We start from the raw sequence: 19,203 nt of genomic DNA on the forward strand, positions 1-19,203 counted from the left end.
CTGAAAAAGGTCGAAATTCGAGAGCAAAAATTTGCAAGATCTTTGTTTCTTCGGCAATGCACGAATTGCTTCCGCTCACCTCTGAGTGTCTTTCTTCAGTGTAGGCCTCTTGTAATCTGCACAGTAACATGATATCAATTAGAGTCGCTTAGAATATAATCTATGTTAAAACATCAAGAGGCAGTTACTTACATAACGAATGATAAAGCGCTAGGACCATGTCGTCCCTATTCACCTCAGCAGAATGAAACTGCCACTCCCCCGACACATAGAACCACTCTTCCTTCCATTTCTTAATTGAGGAGGGGGTGTCTAAACCAGAGAACCTCCCATCCTTGGCCTAACACTTGTGTACCACCAACCCGAGTTCTTCCCATCCTTCTTAAAAGAAAATAAAGAGTTGAGCTGCTCAACCGTAAGCTCAAGGTTACCTAATCTATCCCACAGAATAAGCGTGACGATCAGAGTCTGCCACCCATTTGGGCATAACTGGGTCGGAGCTATGCCCCAAGAATACAAGAACTTACGGATAACCCTAGGAATAGGTAATCTCAGCTCGACTTGAAGGATGGCAGAATTCAATATGACACATCCCATAGGGGGAGCGTCAGCACAGTCAGATGGTTCAGGGATTATCATAATTACCGAACTCGGAATATCATATTTTGCCCTCCAACTAGCTAACATATCACTTGTAACTACAGACCTGTAAGAACCAGCCCCCCACTCCAACTGATCATTTCCTTCACTACCCATAGGGGAACCCACTTCCTCGTCTACCCTATCTCGCCCCATCTCCCTAGGATGGGCCAAAGAAACGGGGTTAGCAACAGAAATAGGAACAGGAGTAAAAATCTCTCTACACCCCGAGGACGAATTAGAAGTAGAATAGACGGATTCTTCCTGTTGATTTCCCCAGGATTGAACCCTCGACTCGTCCGAACTCATGGAAAAGAACAAAACAAACGGACTAAGTGAAGAAGCGAAGGAATACCTGGGAACTCGAAGGACGGCCTTACTCAAACAACAGACAGGGCGTGCTCTGAATTCCTTGGTGCTTTGAGAGAAAACAGTGTAAAGTAAAAAGACAAAATGAAAAGTCATTGAATATTTAAAAAGAAGGAAGATAAAGGGTTTTAATCTGGACCTTTAGTTTAAAATAAAGGAGGGAAGATCTACGGTTGAAATGTCTCCTGGGCAAAACGACACGCATTAGGAAACTTATCAAAGAAACTATCTAAAAATGCCGTACAGCTCATCCCTACCCAGGCAGGACACTTGGCATAATAATAATTACTTTTCTTGGAAAAAGAACCCGTGAAGTCAGAAGGTTAGCCCCCCTTACGGAAGAACTGACTTGGGGGTAACTGTTGACATCCGAACTCCAATCTACTAAAAATAGTTCACTGACCTCACCTCAATTAAATGTGAGTTCGGTCCTTATTCCCAGGTCAGACAATCTCGTCGTTATCTCAGAAAAATATCATAATTACCCCCTGTCACATCACCCTATCAATCAAATACAATTGCCACAGGTGACATCATCACCGCCTAGAACAACCAATCCTAAGTCATCAACCTCCAGCCCCTTGCAGATCATCATTACTTGGGGAAAACATTGACACATAGCCACCGGCCTCATTGACCAATCACAAGAGAATCCGGCGACCCGAGTTCCGAGCTCGGTACTGTTGCTGATTTGACTGATTTGATGTGATGTCGGCTGAAACTATGTATAAATAATTGAATAAGACTCTCGTAAAGGATAGGTGATTTTATACAACAACTCAAGGCTTAATTACACTTTCTAAACATATTTTGTGGTCTTTTTTCAATAATAAATCGCCCTTTTTTTCTTAAAGTTGACTTAAGATTAGCCTTACTAATTTTGATGTCAACAATGTTAAATATTGAAAAAAAAAAAAAGCATAATTATGTATTTTAGAACCTTAGGTATTAAGTTCATGCTTGACCCTCTTTATTTCATGACTTTTTATTTCTCATATTTACTTTTAATTACATATTCATACAATAAAATATTTTGCACGTAATCTAAAAATTTTCAGGCCTTGTTTGAACCTCATTTTTGTTAAAGAAATGCATTTGTGAATAATGTATTAATAATAAATGTGTGGTTAGAAAATAAGAATTTTTTTTAATTTACGTGTAATATTATTTTATTGAAGAATATATAATTGAAATGTGGTCCAAATACTATGCGCTTGTTTGAGCCTCATTTTTTCATCAAAATACATATTTCAACAGTGATTTGATACTATTTCAACCACACATTTTTCAATAAAATAATATTACACAAAAATAAAAAAAAATTTCTTATTTTTTAACCACACATTTCACATCAATACACTATTCAAAAATTCATTTTCTCCTCTAAAATGGGGCTCAAACAAGGGTTATAAAAGAATGCTTCCTTTTCCTTTTTCTTTCAAAAAAGAGGGGGGGTCAAACAAGGGATGGCTTGTCATTTGAGGCAACAGAATTATAGAAAAATAATATCTCTAGTAATAAGTTGTCACATATGATGACTATTAAAATTGTTGGTTATTAATAACATTATTTTAAAATTAATAATATTTGTATTTTACCGTATGTTTAGCCTCATTTTTTGAAATTTATTTTTTTCCCTCGAACTCATTCTTAGACACAAATTTTATGGATGTACAACTTTTATTAAATTTTTGATCATATATTTAATTAACTTTTATCGAAATTTTACTAAAAATTTGATTTTTAATTAAATCAAACCTGGCTTAATTAGTTTATCATTTCACTCTTCACTACCTATCACGTGTATTGATTATCATCTTTAATTATGTAAATAGCATTACGAGATCACTATGATGTAAAGATGGTTTGTATGCCACTAGCTACACGAACGTCAAAAATGAAAAAAATTCATAATCCAGATGTATTATTTACACCAATTCAAAAATCAGATAGATAGTTTGAAAATTCAAAATTCAAGTATATATTTAATTAATTAAAAATATTTATTAAATAAATATAATAAAGTCACAGTTATACAATTAATGGTCACAGATTCATAATTATAGGTCACAAATTTATTTCTTAGTCACATATCATCAAATTAATTGGTCACAGATTATTTTGTGGTCACAAATCAAATATTTTGTAGGTCACAGATTATTTCGAGGTCATAGATCATTCAAATTAAAGGTCACAATTTATCTATGGATTACATATTTTCAAATTTATTGATCACAAATTATTTTTTTAGTCATAAATTATTGTATTTCAAAGGTCACAGATCAAATCATTGGTCACATGCACAAAAAACTCCACCCCCAATACCAATTCAAACTAATACTTAATCACAATCATTATTACACCTTTCCCTCGCCACACCACCTCAACAACCACCACCAATAGCAAAAATGACCAACAAAACACAACGAGCGACAGCACCACACCACCACACAACTGTTGACCACCATCTCGTCGCCGACACCACCACCACCCACCACTAGCAGCATCACCGCTACCCCCAAGTCCACAACAATGCACCATCACCATAACCTCCAAAACAAACACCAACCAAAAAATGCCGACCACCACAGCCACCGTCTACATCTCACCACATTATTGCCACCACCAAGAACTGCAAATACAACCAACAAAAATTACCCCCCAAAAGCTTCAACCCCACCAGATCCAACTCCTATAACATGTCGCGCAGTCGCATCGCCCCACCACACCACACTTCACCAAACTTACAACCACACCACACAACACCATACCGCCACCTATATCCACACCATACTAACCACCACACCACACCATACTATCGCGATGCTGTCAAACACAGCAGCGTTGGGCGACAAAAGCTAAGCAGAGGACCAACACCAACCTACCTCCACCTATATTTATTCAAAATTTAAACTCTTGATTCTTTACTTTCAATCCTATATTTATTCAAACTTAGACGATTATAATAAAGAATTTAGTTAGAGCATGTTTTACGCAACTGTTATGAATAGTGTTTTTGCAAGCAAAACTATTACTAAAGAGTATTTTCAATTATATTAAACTCTTGTTTGGTAGAAATTTAAATTTAATTTTTAGCAAAAATTCGATAAAAAATAATGAAATGTGTAGTTGAAATTTTTTTTCAAATTCATAAAATATGTAATTAAATTAATTATTTAATTTAATTTAATTGAAAATGTTAATTTCAATCCCTATCAAGAAGATCAAAAATTGACACATGAAGTTGAATAAGTGCATAGAAAAGCGCGTGAATTAAGATGGTTTTGGCGTGGTGTGTTAGTGTCTTTGTAGCAAATATTCGCCGACAAAAAATTTAGCAATTCTTTCTTTTGAATTTTGACCATTCATTCCCTACTGTAATGTGATAATGATGTTTGCCTCAGTTAATAGTTTAAAATTAAAACCCGCTTCAGCCCACGTTTTTCTCTTTTTAAAACTCATTAATTTAATTCTCTTTTATTTTAAATTACACAATTTTTAATAAAATAATATTTAACGCAAATTAAAAAAAGTTTATTCTTTTACAACTATCCATTTTTCAAAAACACTATTACCTCAATTTTAATAAATTTTGGATTTAAACAGTCCAAAAACATGTTTGAAACCATATTTTATAAATAGATTTTTAGTAAAAAAGTAATTTTTCGATTATAAATAGAAAAAAAATTAAATTTTTACCCAAAATTAATTTTACTGAAAGATGATGTGTTGTTGAAAAACAAGTGGGAAGAAAAATACATTTTAAAATACGAAGCTCAAACAAGGCTAAGCCCATATCTGACCAACATTCTTTAGTTATTATTACTTTTTTTTTTCAAACTCAATTTCAAGTTACGTAAATCAAATTTTTTTCTACTTTTTAATCACACGTCTTTTAGTAAATCACTATTTCAAAATCTATCAATCCAAAAAATGAGGCTTAAACAAACTATAAGGGTGTGTTTGATATGGTGAAATTGGAATTGAAAAATAGAATTGGAATCGAATCTTCCAACTTTAGGTGTTTGATACATTTTTGTTTTTCCATGGGATTCGAATTCTTAGTTTTCTTGAAGTTTGGATTTTTCTTGGTTTTTAGGGATAATCAATTTCCCACCATGTTTTTCTACCTACTGTAGCATTTTATTATTTATTTATTTATTTTTTTGCAATGGAAACAAATTTTAAGAATTATTGTAAAAAAATATTTCCCTTTAAATGACAATTTCTATGTAAAACAAAGTCAAACGAACACGAAAAGATAGATGATTTTCTTGAAACAAATTTTTTTGTTGGCAATGGAAACAAATTTCATCCTCAATACCAGTAAAATCTATCCTTTTAATTGACAATTTTCATGTAAAACAAAATCAAACGAACACCAAAAAATACTTTTATTTCAACATTTTCCACGTGGAAAATTATATCTATCAAACATAATAATTCACAATGCTCAGGAAAACAATTCTAGGCAATTCAATTCCATCTTTACAATCAAACGGACCCTAAATTCAAACACGTTTTGTGTATCCATAATTTTTCACTCGAGTCATTTAAAGCAAAACAAAGTTAGCTCAGTCAAGTCGAGAATGGCTCTGTAACATATCGAACAGACTATACAAGTAGAGAACAGAGTTGTAAGAGAGTAGGTTGTCATTTTCCAATGGTGGTGGACACGAAGGAATGAGCTGTAATGAAATTGAAATGTAAAATAGTTTTCACTATGCCCCCACAATCATTTGTTTTTTCATCAACTAATGAATTTATTTATTATTATTATTATTTTTTATGCATAATTGACAGGTCACATATCACAACTACAGCAATTAAGTGAAATGTTGGTAGGTGGAATAATTCATGATTCTACTAGGCAATACTTCAATACCATAGAAAATGTGAGGAAGATGAGAGATTAGTAATAGAAATTATGTTGTCAAGAAATTTCAGATAAAGAATGTGCAAATCACTGCAAGGCTGAATTTTGGAAGGTAAGTAACTGTAACTTGAAAGAGAGAGTAAAAAATGAAAATGGAATGGGTGGATTGCATACAATGAAGTGGTTATTTCAGTTTGAGTCCATGATATGAAATTATCAATACCAAGTTAGTATAAGTTTATTTTACAGAAGCTAAAACTTTTCTTCCAATAGAAGAAGAGAAAATATTTATCAAAAACAAAATTTAAGGGTAAACACTCAGCATTAGCTGAAATTGTTCTTCTTTTCAAAGGGAATAGTATGGGATCCTTTTCATCAATGTTATAGGCCAAAATGACCTCATTCCTAGAAGTGAAAGTAAAATGACAAGTATTTCAAGAAAATAGAATTCTTACGGAGGTATTGGTACAACCAATCGTTGGTTGTCTGACTTTGGATTTAAACCCAATCGCGATGAAATTATGCCCTCGTTTGGCCCTTAAATTAAATTTCATTTTTCTTTCTCCGATTTTCAATCACACAATTTTTCAAACGTAAATCAAAAATTTTTCCTTCTTTTTCAGTCATTCATTTTTCATAAAAATATTATTCCACCTATTTTAATTTGAAAAAATGGGAGCCAAACGAGAGCTATGGCTTTCTCCAACTCTTTTAGGGCTTGCAAGAGTAGTCAATCTCGACCGGCCAATTTAGCCAGATAACCTAATAAATGAATAAAGGCACTGATCTGAGTGAAGTTAAAACAGTATACATTTGGGTCATTGGGGTCACTGAAAGAGATTTTGGGTCTAAAACTAAGTCAACTGCCATCCTGTTAAGAGGTGTCTTTACCCCATAATGTGGGCAAGCATCCCTGCAGATGCATTTCAAAACGAGTCAGTGTCAAAAAAATCATGTTATTGTTAAAAGCATTATGGCATATTGCTTCCAGCTGGTGAATTGACAGTTATAAGCAAATGCATCAATACAATGACTACGCGGCAAGATATTATCTGCCCTGCTGATGCCATTCCGGTTCGCAATTTGGCCAGTTCACGGAACAGTGCATCAACAGCTGACTCCATTTGAGAGATTGAAGCAGCCTTAAGACTAGCCCCTAAGTCTGCATCTTTCTCTGTGTCCCCATCATCATCCTCGTCTTCATCTTGCTCCTCTTAAAATAAAAAAATCGAAGGAAAGAAAATCATCTAAACAATAGCAGAAGCTGTATAGTGTACATACCATACAGAACCAATCAAACACACATTGAAGAAAGAAAAATGGCCAATCCTTTGTTAGTAAAAAAAAAAAAAAAAAAAAAAGGATTGAACCCCAACCTTAAGAGCCCCACTGTTCCGTCTTTAGAGTTTTGTCAGGGAGATAAATTGTGGGATGTGTCCCAACAGGCTTGGGAGTAAGAGCTGCCTGTACATTGTGCCTACAAGGAGTCCAATTTTATATTTTAGGAATCGAACCCCCATACTACGGCTATCAGCAAGACATGAGATAACCGCACTCCTGTTCTTTACACCATTAGACTATGCGCTGGATTACATTTGTTAGTATAAATATAAATAGCACAAGTGACGGAATCAGAGTTATATTTTAGACTGCCCTAAAATTTAGAAAAAGCTTTCGTATCCTTTTCGGTGGCCAAAAGCGAAAGTTTTTCAAACATCAGTAAGTGACAACAACACGATAAAACTAATGCAAAAAGTGAAAATTTTAAACTTTTAGTTAAAAATATTCATTAACTTTAAATATATTACATATAGAATGTCGTGTCAACTTTTCTTCAAAAGTCATATGCTATAACAGTTGAGTATCATATGCTTTGGTGTAGTAATATTCACTTTAAAAGCTCAAAATAGAAATATTATGTAAATAATTACACGAGTTCAAGAAATGGGTACTAATTAGTTGGTTTAGTACTAACATAGAAATAAAAGGAAAAATTCTTAAATATTAAAGCTACAACTGCATGTGATCCCTTACAAGACAGGGACGAATTCATGATTGGATTCAAGATCGAGATACAAAATTTCAAATCGAGCTACTACGCAGAAAAAAAAGCTTACACATAAAAAACTGATTTTTTACCAAAAGAAATAAAAAAATATCTTTAAAAAAAAGCTCTTGGGCCTGAGGGAGCCCCCCCTCAATCCGTCTCTGTTACAAGATGACCTTAATATCATTTAGAATTCAACCAATATTCAACATAACAAACTAATCAACTTATCATAACAATTATATTTATATAGAAGAGTCAATTTAAAAAATATCAAAATTTGAGCTTGTAATTTCCAAGTAAAAAATGAAATTAATTTGACATCATAAATTGTAAACTGAGTTCAGGGGCGGATCTAGGGCTGGCCTCTCCAACCCACTTGATGTTTTTTAGGGCAAATTTTTTTTTTTTTTTTGTGTAAATTTATATTTTTTTACATGTTAGCCCAGCTTATAGTTCGATCCTGACTTCGCCCCTGACCGAGTTGTACCTGCAAACGGAAGATGTTGGAATTAAAATAATAAAAGAATAGATAATGGCAGTGCAATTTGAAGCTCATATTCGAATCAAAATCCAAAGAGTCGTCCATGTAAAGATATGTACTTTGAGCAGTATTATAAGCAGAGCATATTAAGCCCTTGTTTGAGCCACGTTCTTTAAAAAGAATTCGTTCTTAAACAGTGATTTGATATCATTTCAACCACATATTCTTCAATAAAAAAATATTACACGCAAATCTAAAATTTTTCCTTATTTTTTAACCACACATTTCATATATAACACTATTCAAAAATGCATTTTCTTGACAAAAATGGGGCTCAAACAAGGGCTAAATTCAAAAGCCAAATGTAGGCACGAAATTCAAAATCTCTATCGCATCCTCGGACACGATAAACGTGAAAATTGTGTGAAATATATTAATATGGACAGATAGGAATTAAAGGGAACTGGGAGCTGAATGACTTTGGTTTTGATTTAGAATAAAAAAAGACAATGCGATTACAGAGGGGTGGGACTTATAAAAGTAGAGTAGAAACCTTTTGTTTTGGACCAATTGTGCCCTGGGATAAAGAGGCTCGTTCTTATTTTCCATTCTTGCACTAATTTCCATTATTCCTTAAGCATATCAAGTTTGAACCTTGGCACTTTTTGCTTGAAGTTAGCTATTGATAATTCAAAATAAACAAGTACATGAGCAAAAATGACTACGTTTTTCGCATTATTGCTCAGAGAGATGCTTGCCACAAGAAGGTGAAATTGAATGCAAAAGGGATGCTTCAGATCGAGAGTAACAAGTGGCAAGGCAAAAAATAAAGGGACTAAATTCTACCATTTTCAAACTTGAAGTTTTGCATCTATGGCATAAACCTATTGATATTTTCAAAATAAACAGGTACACTAACAACAAAATACATACTAACAGGTAATTTATTTAATTAAGATCACGGCACAGATTAAGTCATACAAGTAGTGTGTGTCCAAAAATGCAAAAACAAAAGAGAAAGAAACATTACTCATTGGTTGCTTCCTTCCTTCGCCGAAACCTCTTCCAGATTCAAACAAAAGAAAATTCGTAGCTGGAGCGTTCAAAATGCTGCTTACAGTGGTAGATTGGTGGGTGTCGAAACGAGAAGGGAAAATTAAGAAAGAAACATAGTGGTGGGAAACGAAGTGAAAATGAGATGAGGCAAGAATATGTGTATGTTTAGGGATTTTGATAATTGATTTTTTTATCGTTAAAGATAAAGTAGGTGCTATTTGTGAGAGAAAAATTCAAAAATAACGGCTGAAATCGTAAAATAACTGTCAAAAAATTAATTTTATTTGAATTTTAAACTGTACCAAACAAACTCTATATTAGTGCTCTTCCAAGTGAGAAATAAAAATAGGGGCGGATCGGGGGGCATATAGGGTCAATTGACCCCTTAGTTTTTACGACAAAATACATACTAACAGGTAATTTATTTAATTAAGATCACGGCACAGATTAAGTCATACAAGTAGTGTGTGTCCAAAAATGCAAAAACAAAAGAGAAAGAAACATTACTCATTGGTTGCTTCCTTCCTTCGCCGAAACCTCTTCCAGATTCAAACAAAAGAAAAGCAGTAGCTAAATCCTAAAGGCCCAGCTTTGCCTGCCCTCGTCTCTCCCAACTCCCACCATTCGAAACCCCTGTATTCACTATCATCGTCGGCCATCGGCTACCGGCCCACTAACATAGTGACACCGTTTGCTTTCTCTCTCCCATCGGCCACCATTTCAAGTCTTCATCTCCATTTTGCACAATCGACAATCCCACTTTGGTCTTCTTTGATGTCACACCGCCACCAGTGGGCTGGGCAAAATGTTTTCATAAGTTATGTTTGGGTATCTGAATCGAGAATTAATGGATTTGGTTCGATTCTTAGTTCTAGATAGTGGTGGCAATGGACTGAGCCGAGCCAGCTCGGCCCTTAACCTCACGAGCTCGGCTCGCGCTCGTGGCGAGCCCTAGTTGAATTTGGGCAAGCTAGGCTCGGCCCACGAGTTTGTGGCTCGTCCAAGCTCGTGGGCCAAGCCGAGCTTTGGCTCGTGGGTTCGTCTTTTTTTTTAAGAGAAAAACACAAATAAATGAAATAATGTAATGAAAACACTCTTAAAAAAAATAAAAAGTGTTAAAAAATACAAATAATTTAATGAAAACACTTTTTTTATTTTTTTATTTATATCATATTGTAATATTTTTTTATAAAGTATAAAATATTTATATAATGAAGATAAATTATTTTTTGAAATACATTTACAAAAAAAAAATATTTTTTGGTATATTTTGCAGCATAAGAGAGTAAAAACTCTATAATTGATATAATAAAAGAGAATTGGAGTAGTGATTGAATAATTGATATAAAAAAAAAAGGAGGTTAAGGGGTATTTAAAGTAGAAAGTGGAGAAAAATAAAAATAAAATAAAATAAAAAAATTTCAGTGACCAAACGGTCACTTTCTTTGCAAGCCACAAGCTAAGCGCTCAGCTCGTGGCTGGTCGTTTGAGTTAAAAATAACGAGCCACGAGCCTTCGAGCAGCTGCTCGGCTCGCTTCCCGACAAGGCCTGCTCGGCTTGTGATTTTACAAGTTCGAGCCGCCCACGAGTCCTATTTTGAAGAGCTGAGCCGTCGAGCCAACGAGCGGTTCGGCCCTTTTGACATCCCTAGTTCTAGACTAAGAAGCGAAGAACCGAATTTCTTTAAATTTTTTAATTTTTAATATTGGATAAATCAAATTATTTTAATTTTTCTAAACAAATTAGCAAATTAACTAATTAAGTGATTAGTGTTCCAATTTTTAGTTTATTTATGTTTGTTAATTGTGTTTTATCAATTTTTTATTTTTTATTTTTTGTAGAGTTTCTTAGTGGTGAGTGTGGCAAGTCAAGCAATTGATAGCTAATTTAAATAGTTGGTAAGTATTAGCAATACTTTAAAATATTTTATCTCTACGATTTCCAATTTATATTTCATTTTCCACGTAGAGTTAAAGGTTTGAAGTAAAGGAATCATTGAAGTTTTAGTATTAGTATCTATTTTTTGGTATTTGTATGCATTGGTAAATTAATCTTCTTGGACAACTAGTTATTTATATGTTATTAAATTGAACTATGTTAATTTGTAAAAACTACGATTGAATGTGTCATTAGTTGTATTCATATAGCGTCGTTATAAATGTTAAAAAATTTAATTATAGTACGGAATCAGACTGGATCGAACTGAACTGAACCTGAATAGTTTCATAATTATATTTGGATCCGACGATTCCATTTACTAGATACCCGAAAAATTCTGATTCGATTCGGACTGTGCCTAGGCTTAGCCACCACCACACAACCAACAATCCCTCATCTCTACCACACCATAGATTCAGCCCCCGCCTCCCTCGCCACACTAGCAATAATATACCTTACCACGATACAATGCGTTGCAGCGGCCGCGAACAGCAAAGATGTGGAAGGATGAAGTTGTTGCAACGGCGACGCACCGTTCAATTTACGATGCATGAAATAGGCACGTAGGTCACTACTGACGACGGTGATCGGCCTCGCGCAGCGTTGCTCCAACATTTGGTGGTGACTGCGATGTAAAGAGTAGGAGAGTAGAGAGAGAATTGGTTGAAAAATTTGGAAGTAAATAGATATTAGGTTTTAGGGTATGGGTATATTATTAAATGAATTTTATAATATTATTATTTAATATTAGAAATTGTATTATCATCTAATTTTTGTATATATAAACTATACATATGATATATGAAATACAATAATAATTCTATTTGTACAATATTTTGTACAATTTAATTGACAAGGGGCAGCCTCGGAATATAATTCAGTGGTGCAAAGGGCATGAGTGAAATAGTCTCAACTTTGCTGACAGTCACCGTGTGAAGGTTCGATTTCTGAGATATGAAATTGAACTCTTTATAAGCACCAATGTATAAATAAATTCTTACTCCCTGACTTATTGAATTACATTTTACGATTTACTTCCCTCACAATGTTTCGGGAACGGGGCGATCAGCCCTCGAAATTGGGTTTCAACCTTTTTTTTTTTAAATTGACAAGGGGCCCAGCTGCAACCGATTGTACAAAACATTGTACATCTAGCCCAACTCCTTTTCATCTCTGTCGCTCACGAGCATGGCTCACACAATCAGTCTCCAAGCAAGAAGGCAAAAGTGAAATATTCAGTTCACGCCGACCGCCATCGTGTTCCATTTCATCTACTCCCTTTACTTCAACGTCTACGCCACCGCCAGCGCAATAGGGTAAGTAATTTACTTTTTGGTCTTCAGGATTCGAGTTTCAAATTAGAATATGGGCTGTAAATCCTGAAATCCAAGCCTAACATTTCATTCCCTCTCTCGCTCGATGGATGACAGCTCTCTGCGACTCTCACTCTCAAAATCTCTGTCGACTACCTGGTCACCATCAGCAGACGAAGGTATAAGTGCTGATTTTATTTTCTACCAATTAGTAAAAATAGTATTTGGTTGCACATTTAGGATTAATCTGTTAGGAAGAAAGCACTTGAGAGAAATATACTGTAAATTAGGAATGGATTGTAACGTATTTGATTATAATTTATTATGCGTTTATTTGAGGGGATTCGTTAGGTTTTAAAGTATATCTAGTCAAAGATATGCGAGAAATTCTAACCCAAACGGCAAACAACATGAATTTGTGGCGTCGCAAATGCATTTCTGACATTTTTGGGGTGGTAATTATGTTCTTAAACAGAAACTTCTTTTGTTGAGTTTCTGTGGTAGTTATGATCAGGGGTTCTTGATTTTAGGACGCTCTTGGTGGTTTTGGTGGAAATTTGGTGGTACCATAGGTGGTTTTCTTTGATTTAAGTTTTTATTAATTGGGTTATGTGAATTTTAGGACATATAATCGAGCAAACTGAAGTGGTTTTGATCTTTCTTACTAATTCCATGATTTTTTAGAAGCAAAGAATTTTGAATATTCTTATCTTCTGTTTTGTATATGTAAAATCATCTCGATATTCTGTCTTCCTATGTTATTCATTACTATCTATATGTTTATTTTTTCTCTTGATTGTGATTTTTTATTATTAATTGAGTAATTCAATCAGATAATTGATCGACTGTCGTTCTATAATAGATTGCTGATTAATTAACAAGCCATAAATTTTATACTTTTTGTGTTTCCTTGCTTGAACTCCTGTCATTCATGTACTTATATAGATGATTTAACATCCTTTTTAACTTATGATTTTCTTTATATTAAACTTGCCTTGCCTCGTCCATATGTTCTCCTTGAGGTATTTGAGGTTTAGATTTCTCTGCAATTCCACATTTAACTGTAGCTCGTAGTTATTAGATAACAGTTTACTTTGTCATTCTATATGTAATTGCCATATTTAGAAATATCAGTTGCTGTCTTGCTGTGGAACTTAGATTTCTTATCATGTTTGATTTGGCCGTTAATTGTTTTTCATCTTTCCTCAATTATTTGTTTGAATTGGTCATTACATATCTTCTGGTACTATCATGCCATGATGTCTGGAATTTAATTTGGGTTTATGGCGTTGAGTTATTCCTAAGTGCAGGTTATAGAATTTTATTTGAATTGACCATTACATATCGAAATAGGATTTTATTTGAATTTCATTTGAGTTATTCCTAAGTACAGTTATTAGAAATATTCCACTCTATTATTGCAGTATAGTCTATAGCCTAGCAGCTGGGCTATACTGCATAGTGGAATATCATGTTTTTTCGATATACACTAACTGTGTGAACTTCAGACAAAGGAGTTGGCAAAGGAGCATCTTTGTATCGGTAGCCTCACTATGGTTCATTAAGTGGAAGATTCTGTTCATATTATATGATTCCTCTATGTCATGTCTACCTTGTGCATTTGGATTTAAACAGAACCAAAGCAGTTTTTTTTCCCCCTAATTATGTTTTAGGTCTAGAACCCCATGCTTAGATTATACCCAGGAAATGCACTAATTCTAGTCTATAATTGTAACTTGATTTAGAGGTAACAGTGTATACTGCTTGGCTTCCATTTCGTTTTAAAAGGTAAAATCCAAGAAGCTGCAATCTACTTCCATCAGTTAGTCAATGCCCTCAATTGAACTTGTTGCTTGTCGGTAAATTAATGAATTGTTGTTGCCTAGTTGGCTTAATAAACTATTTTTGGATTATCGTTGTAGTAATGGATAATTGATGAATTTCTTTTTGTTTGCATTTTGTAAGAATTTGTTGAGAAGATGGATATAAATTATCTTGCATATGAATTTTATTTGAAACCTCCTCGAAATAACTTCAAATGATATGAATTTGACTTTAATGTCATATATACATTTATTATATAGACATCTATAAATTTCAGTCCCTGTGACCTAAATTCCTGGATCCGCCTGGATGATGGCAACAACTCAATCATTCAACGGCAATCTGAAGGTAAGTTCTCTATTTTCTTCATTTTTGCGTATTTGTCTTCTCATTGCCTACTTTTAGCTAATTTTTACTTATTTTTAGCTTGACTTTTAGTAGTCTTTATCATTATTCTAATTAGTGTAATATGATATTGATGCAGTGTGGTGTTTGATTGAATTGTTTTTTGTCATTTTTTTTTTTCCCAAATTGTGCTCTTTGTGCGTTCAATTTGTTGTTACCATTTGAGGGACCAATTTACACTTCTATAGTGGAGTCAAAAGCACAAGTAGCTGCCTTTTTTTCTCTTTAAGTGGATTATTAATAACTTCAATAATGGTCAAATCAGGGATAATCAAAATGAGGGACAATTTAACAATGAGAAAATTAAAAATAGATCTTGTGATTGATTTGTGGATGTGTTGTTTCCGGCTGGCATAGATGTTGACTACTATATATGTAGTGAAAAACTTCATGTAGTGTATGTCAGTAATCATACTAAGGCGATGTTTGAGTCACATTCTTTTTTAAAAAAAAAAAAAAAAAACCCTTCTTAAACAGTGATTTAACATCACTCAACCATACATTTTTCAATAAAATACTATTACACGAAAATCCAAAATTTTTCTCATTTTTTAACCACACATTCTCCATCAATCTACTATTCCAAAATACATTCTTTCAAAATAATGTGGCTCAAACACACACTAATGTACATTTGCTATGCGGTAAGCATATGACTGGGGAGTGCAATATTCGATGTGAATTTAACTTCTTCCCTCTAGCTCTCTCTCTCTCTCTATTTTTCAATGTTATGCCCTAGAGCTGTCCAGTCATACCATTCTACTGACTATGCTGTGACATTTACACCTTCGAAATCCATAGCAGGCTGATTGCACCGCAAATATGCATCCATTTATAAGCTTAGGTTACCTGGAGCTGGGGATATTTGATAAGAGAAAATTTTGTTTCATTTTTTCTTTGGAAGGAACAATTGTATTTTGGAATACGGATTTGATTGGTGTTTTGTTTTGTTAGCTCCTTTTTTTTTTGGGTCAAAATGTTAATTAGGCATCCAGCAATTCTGTAGTTTCTTGTAGATAATAATACTTTTGCTTCTTTATATATATTAGAACGAACATATCTCCTACACATAAAGAAACTTTTTGCAGCAATTTTTACATCTTCTGGGAGGCCTTAATATTAAAACCTCTGTTGCACGGATACGAGCACATGGGTGCTTCCCTGAGAGGTGTCCTTAAAATGAGTAATTTGAAAAAGTAAATGAAAATGGAGCAAGAGGCATGTGGCTTGTTGGATAATATCCTTATGTGACCGATGAGTGCTGGAGTCTGCTTTGACACGGCACATTTTGAACACAGATATGCCTCGCTAGTAGGAGTGTCAGTAAATCAAAAGTTAACAGTAGCTGAAAATATTGGAACTGCTTGGAAAATTAATGAATGCAAATTCATTAGACTAAAGTCCTTGAGAAGTGGCTTTATTTGGCATTAAGTTTAAGCCCTTGTATTGTTTATACAACTAAAATTATTTTTCTGTGATGTTGTTGCATGCGGATTTTGTCTTTATTTTTTAGCAATGTTAGTGAAACCAAATAAGCTCGGTCTTTAATGCTATTTTACAGTTTTAGCAATGTCATTAAACTGTGAAATTATTTGGTTTTAGCAATGTGGATTCCTTATAAATCGTTTTTAAGCAATGTTATTTGAAATTTCACTAGAATTCTTCATCTTCACACCAGTAGCGACTTCTAAATCCTTTCATGAGAAATCTTTAGAGGCAGTGGAATCTGAGGTGATATATTTTTCATTCTTTCTCGGGATTTTTGAAAAAGAATATAGTTTGGTTCCTGCCTCTTGAGCTTAACCGGTTATACAGTACAGGGGAAGGAAAATGGACGGGCAAAGAAAGTGAATAGGGGTAACGAAAAGGAAATTTTGGGATGGGGATGGCATAAACACGAGACAGAAAATGGATTGTGTGGCTGAGATTTATTTTCAAGTAAACATGATGGCATTGGTAGTGACATATAATAATGTGGCACTGGGATAAGAGAAAAATGAAGGTTCCTGATGTGCTAACACTGAAAAATCAAAGATTGAGAATTTTATATTTTTATTTGTTTTTAAAATTAATAAAGTAATAATTTATGTATACATTGTTGTTTTAAATATACATTGTTGTATACATGATGAAGTTACCTTATTTTATAAATTAGATTATATAAATATGTATTTAATTAATTATTTTTTACCTCTGGTTCGACCATGATTGAACCCTTTTGACCCTTATTTTACCTTTTTCGGTTTAATGATTGGGTTGTATTTTGGTGTCATTCTGAAGTTCATGCTATACACTTAAATGATTACTGAGCAGAATATATTCATCAATCTTGCAGAAAGCAGTTGCTGGACTGAGACGAATTAATTTGGAAGGCTTGAAATGGAGAGTGTTTGATGCAAAAGGACAGGTCTAAAAATACAACTCTACCTGGAAGTCTTGCTGAACATGGACCACCATACTATATTTACTATCGTGAACATTCTATGAGTGACGGTGATTTACTCTTACATTAGGTCCTCGGGAGGCTAGCATCACAACTATCAACTGTGGTTCAGGGCAAGGATAAGCCTACATATACACCCAATCACGATGAAGGGGATATGTGTATTGTAATCAATGCAAAAGATGTATGTGTCACTGGGAGGAAACTAACCGATAAGTTCTACCATTGGCATACTGGGTACTTGCCATTTTTTATTTTTCTTCTGTTGATTTAGTTTCATGATCCCGGGTGTTATTACGCTGTTTTGAGTACTGATTTTGTGCTATATGAAATATTAAAGATTTACGTAGATGGCTATGATTTTACTGTGCAAATTCTAGATTTCTGACACAATAATTTTAATTATTGGAAATGTTATCAGACAATTAACCCGTGACTTTGTAGGTATATTGGCCACCTTAAAGAGAGGAGTTTGAAAGACCAGATGGCCAAGGATCCTACTGAAGTAATTCGCAAAGCTGTGCTACGCATGCTTCCCAGAAACAAATTGCGTGATGTGAGTTGGTACTTTTAATCACATTTTTCTTCTCCTATCAATTTCTTTACTTTAGGCTGGCAATAGTTTTTATCCTCCTGTAACTGTTTAATTACTGGTCACTCTATGGTGGTTGTTTTCGTGGGGGAATCAAATGTTTGCCTTAAAGGTCATTGAAAATACATGCCCCTAAGTTTTAACTGCCCCTGGACTCATCTCAAGTCTAAACATGACTTTTTAAAAGGTAGCTTTTTATGTTTTTATTTTATTAAATGGGGATTTATTTATTTATTTTTTTTTTTTTGGGGGGGGGGGGGGGGGGGGGGGGGTGTGGTTTAGATATGTTCGCTAATATTGCATGTCCAAGATCGATTGTGATCCTTATTTAACATGGAGTGGAAGATTCAAGTTGTTGACTTTCAAAAATTGCACCTTTAACCATAAACTGATATTTGAAATGTTATTTTAGATACATTACAAGATGGCTTTCTGTGAGTTACTGATAATACAACACAGTTTAACGATCCTTAATTGTCATTGCTTTAGTCTCAAAACCGAAGTAGTTCTGTAGTTTTGTTGAATAATTTCCCTTAGCACTATTGATATTTATTTAATTTATTTATTTTTTGGGTGTAGGATAGTGATAGAAAATTGAGGATATTTGCTGGCAATGAGCACCCTTTTGGTGACAGGCCTCTCGAACCATATGAGATGCCTCCTCGACAAGTGCGTGAAATCCGGCCCCGTGCAAAACGAGCTATGATTCGAGCTCAGAAGAAAGCCGAACAACAAGAACAAGGTGTTAGCACATACATGAGGAAGGGCAAAAAGAAGGTAGAGGAAGATGCAGAAGTTGGTGAATGAATGAATGAGCTTTTTCAAGTGATTTTTGATTAAAATTTTGACCTTTAATAATTTTGCCATGGAATTCTTGTTGGCTAGTGTACGGAACTGTTATTTTCTTTTGCATGTATTGTTTTTAAATATTGTAATGTGGTAGTAGATTGAAAATGGTGTGAAGCGAATAATTTCCATCCCCGGGGGAATTTTTTTAATTAGTTAAGATTTAATTACTTTATATTTTCATCAATATTCTCTTGATAAAATAATTTTATACGTAAGGTCAAAAATTTTCACTACTTTTTAATTACATATTCTCCAAAAAATCACACTATTATAAAATTAATTTTTATTAAAAGAAGAGGGGCTCAATCAAGCACTTCAGTTCATGTTTGGTGGTCATTTTTTTGAATAGTGAATTTTTGAAGAATGT

The 19,203-nt window shown here is 34.0% G+C and overlaps 1 protein-coding gene across 2 annotated transcripts; it reads left to right on the forward strand.

Annotated features, from left to right (window-relative positions):
- The first annotated feature begins 12,567 nt into the window (after window positions 1–12,567).
- Window positions 12,568–18,968, forward strand: LOC111404254 (50S ribosomal protein L13-like). Of its 2 annotated transcripts, none has more exons than XM_023033057.1 (7): window positions 12,568–12,726; window positions 12,841–12,902; window positions 14,825–14,895; window positions 17,288–17,359; window positions 17,466–17,632; window positions 17,840–17,951; window positions 18,567–18,968. In XM_023033057.1, the coding sequence occupies exons 3-7, from the start codon at window positions 14,857–14,859 to the stop codon at window positions 18,792–18,794; spliced, it is 618 nt and encodes a 205-aa protein (XP_022888825.1). In that variant the 5' UTR covers window positions 12,568–12,726; window positions 12,841–12,902; window positions 14,825–14,856; the 3' UTR covers window positions 18,795–18,968. The 2 variants fall into 2 exon arrangements, with proteins under 2 accessions (XP_022888825.1, XP_022888826.1); XM_023033058.1 differs by having other exon boundaries at window positions 12,571–12,726; window positions 14,808–14,895.
- The last annotated feature ends 235 nt before the right edge of the window (window positions 18,969–19,203 follow it).

The sequence above is a fragment of the Olea europaea genome, chromosome 11, assembly GCF_002742605.1.
Source record: "Olea europaea var. sylvestris chromosome 11, O_europaea_v1, whole genome shotgun sequence".
Lineage (NCBI taxonomy): Eukaryota > Viridiplantae > Streptophyta > Magnoliopsida > Lamiales > Oleaceae > Olea > Olea europaea.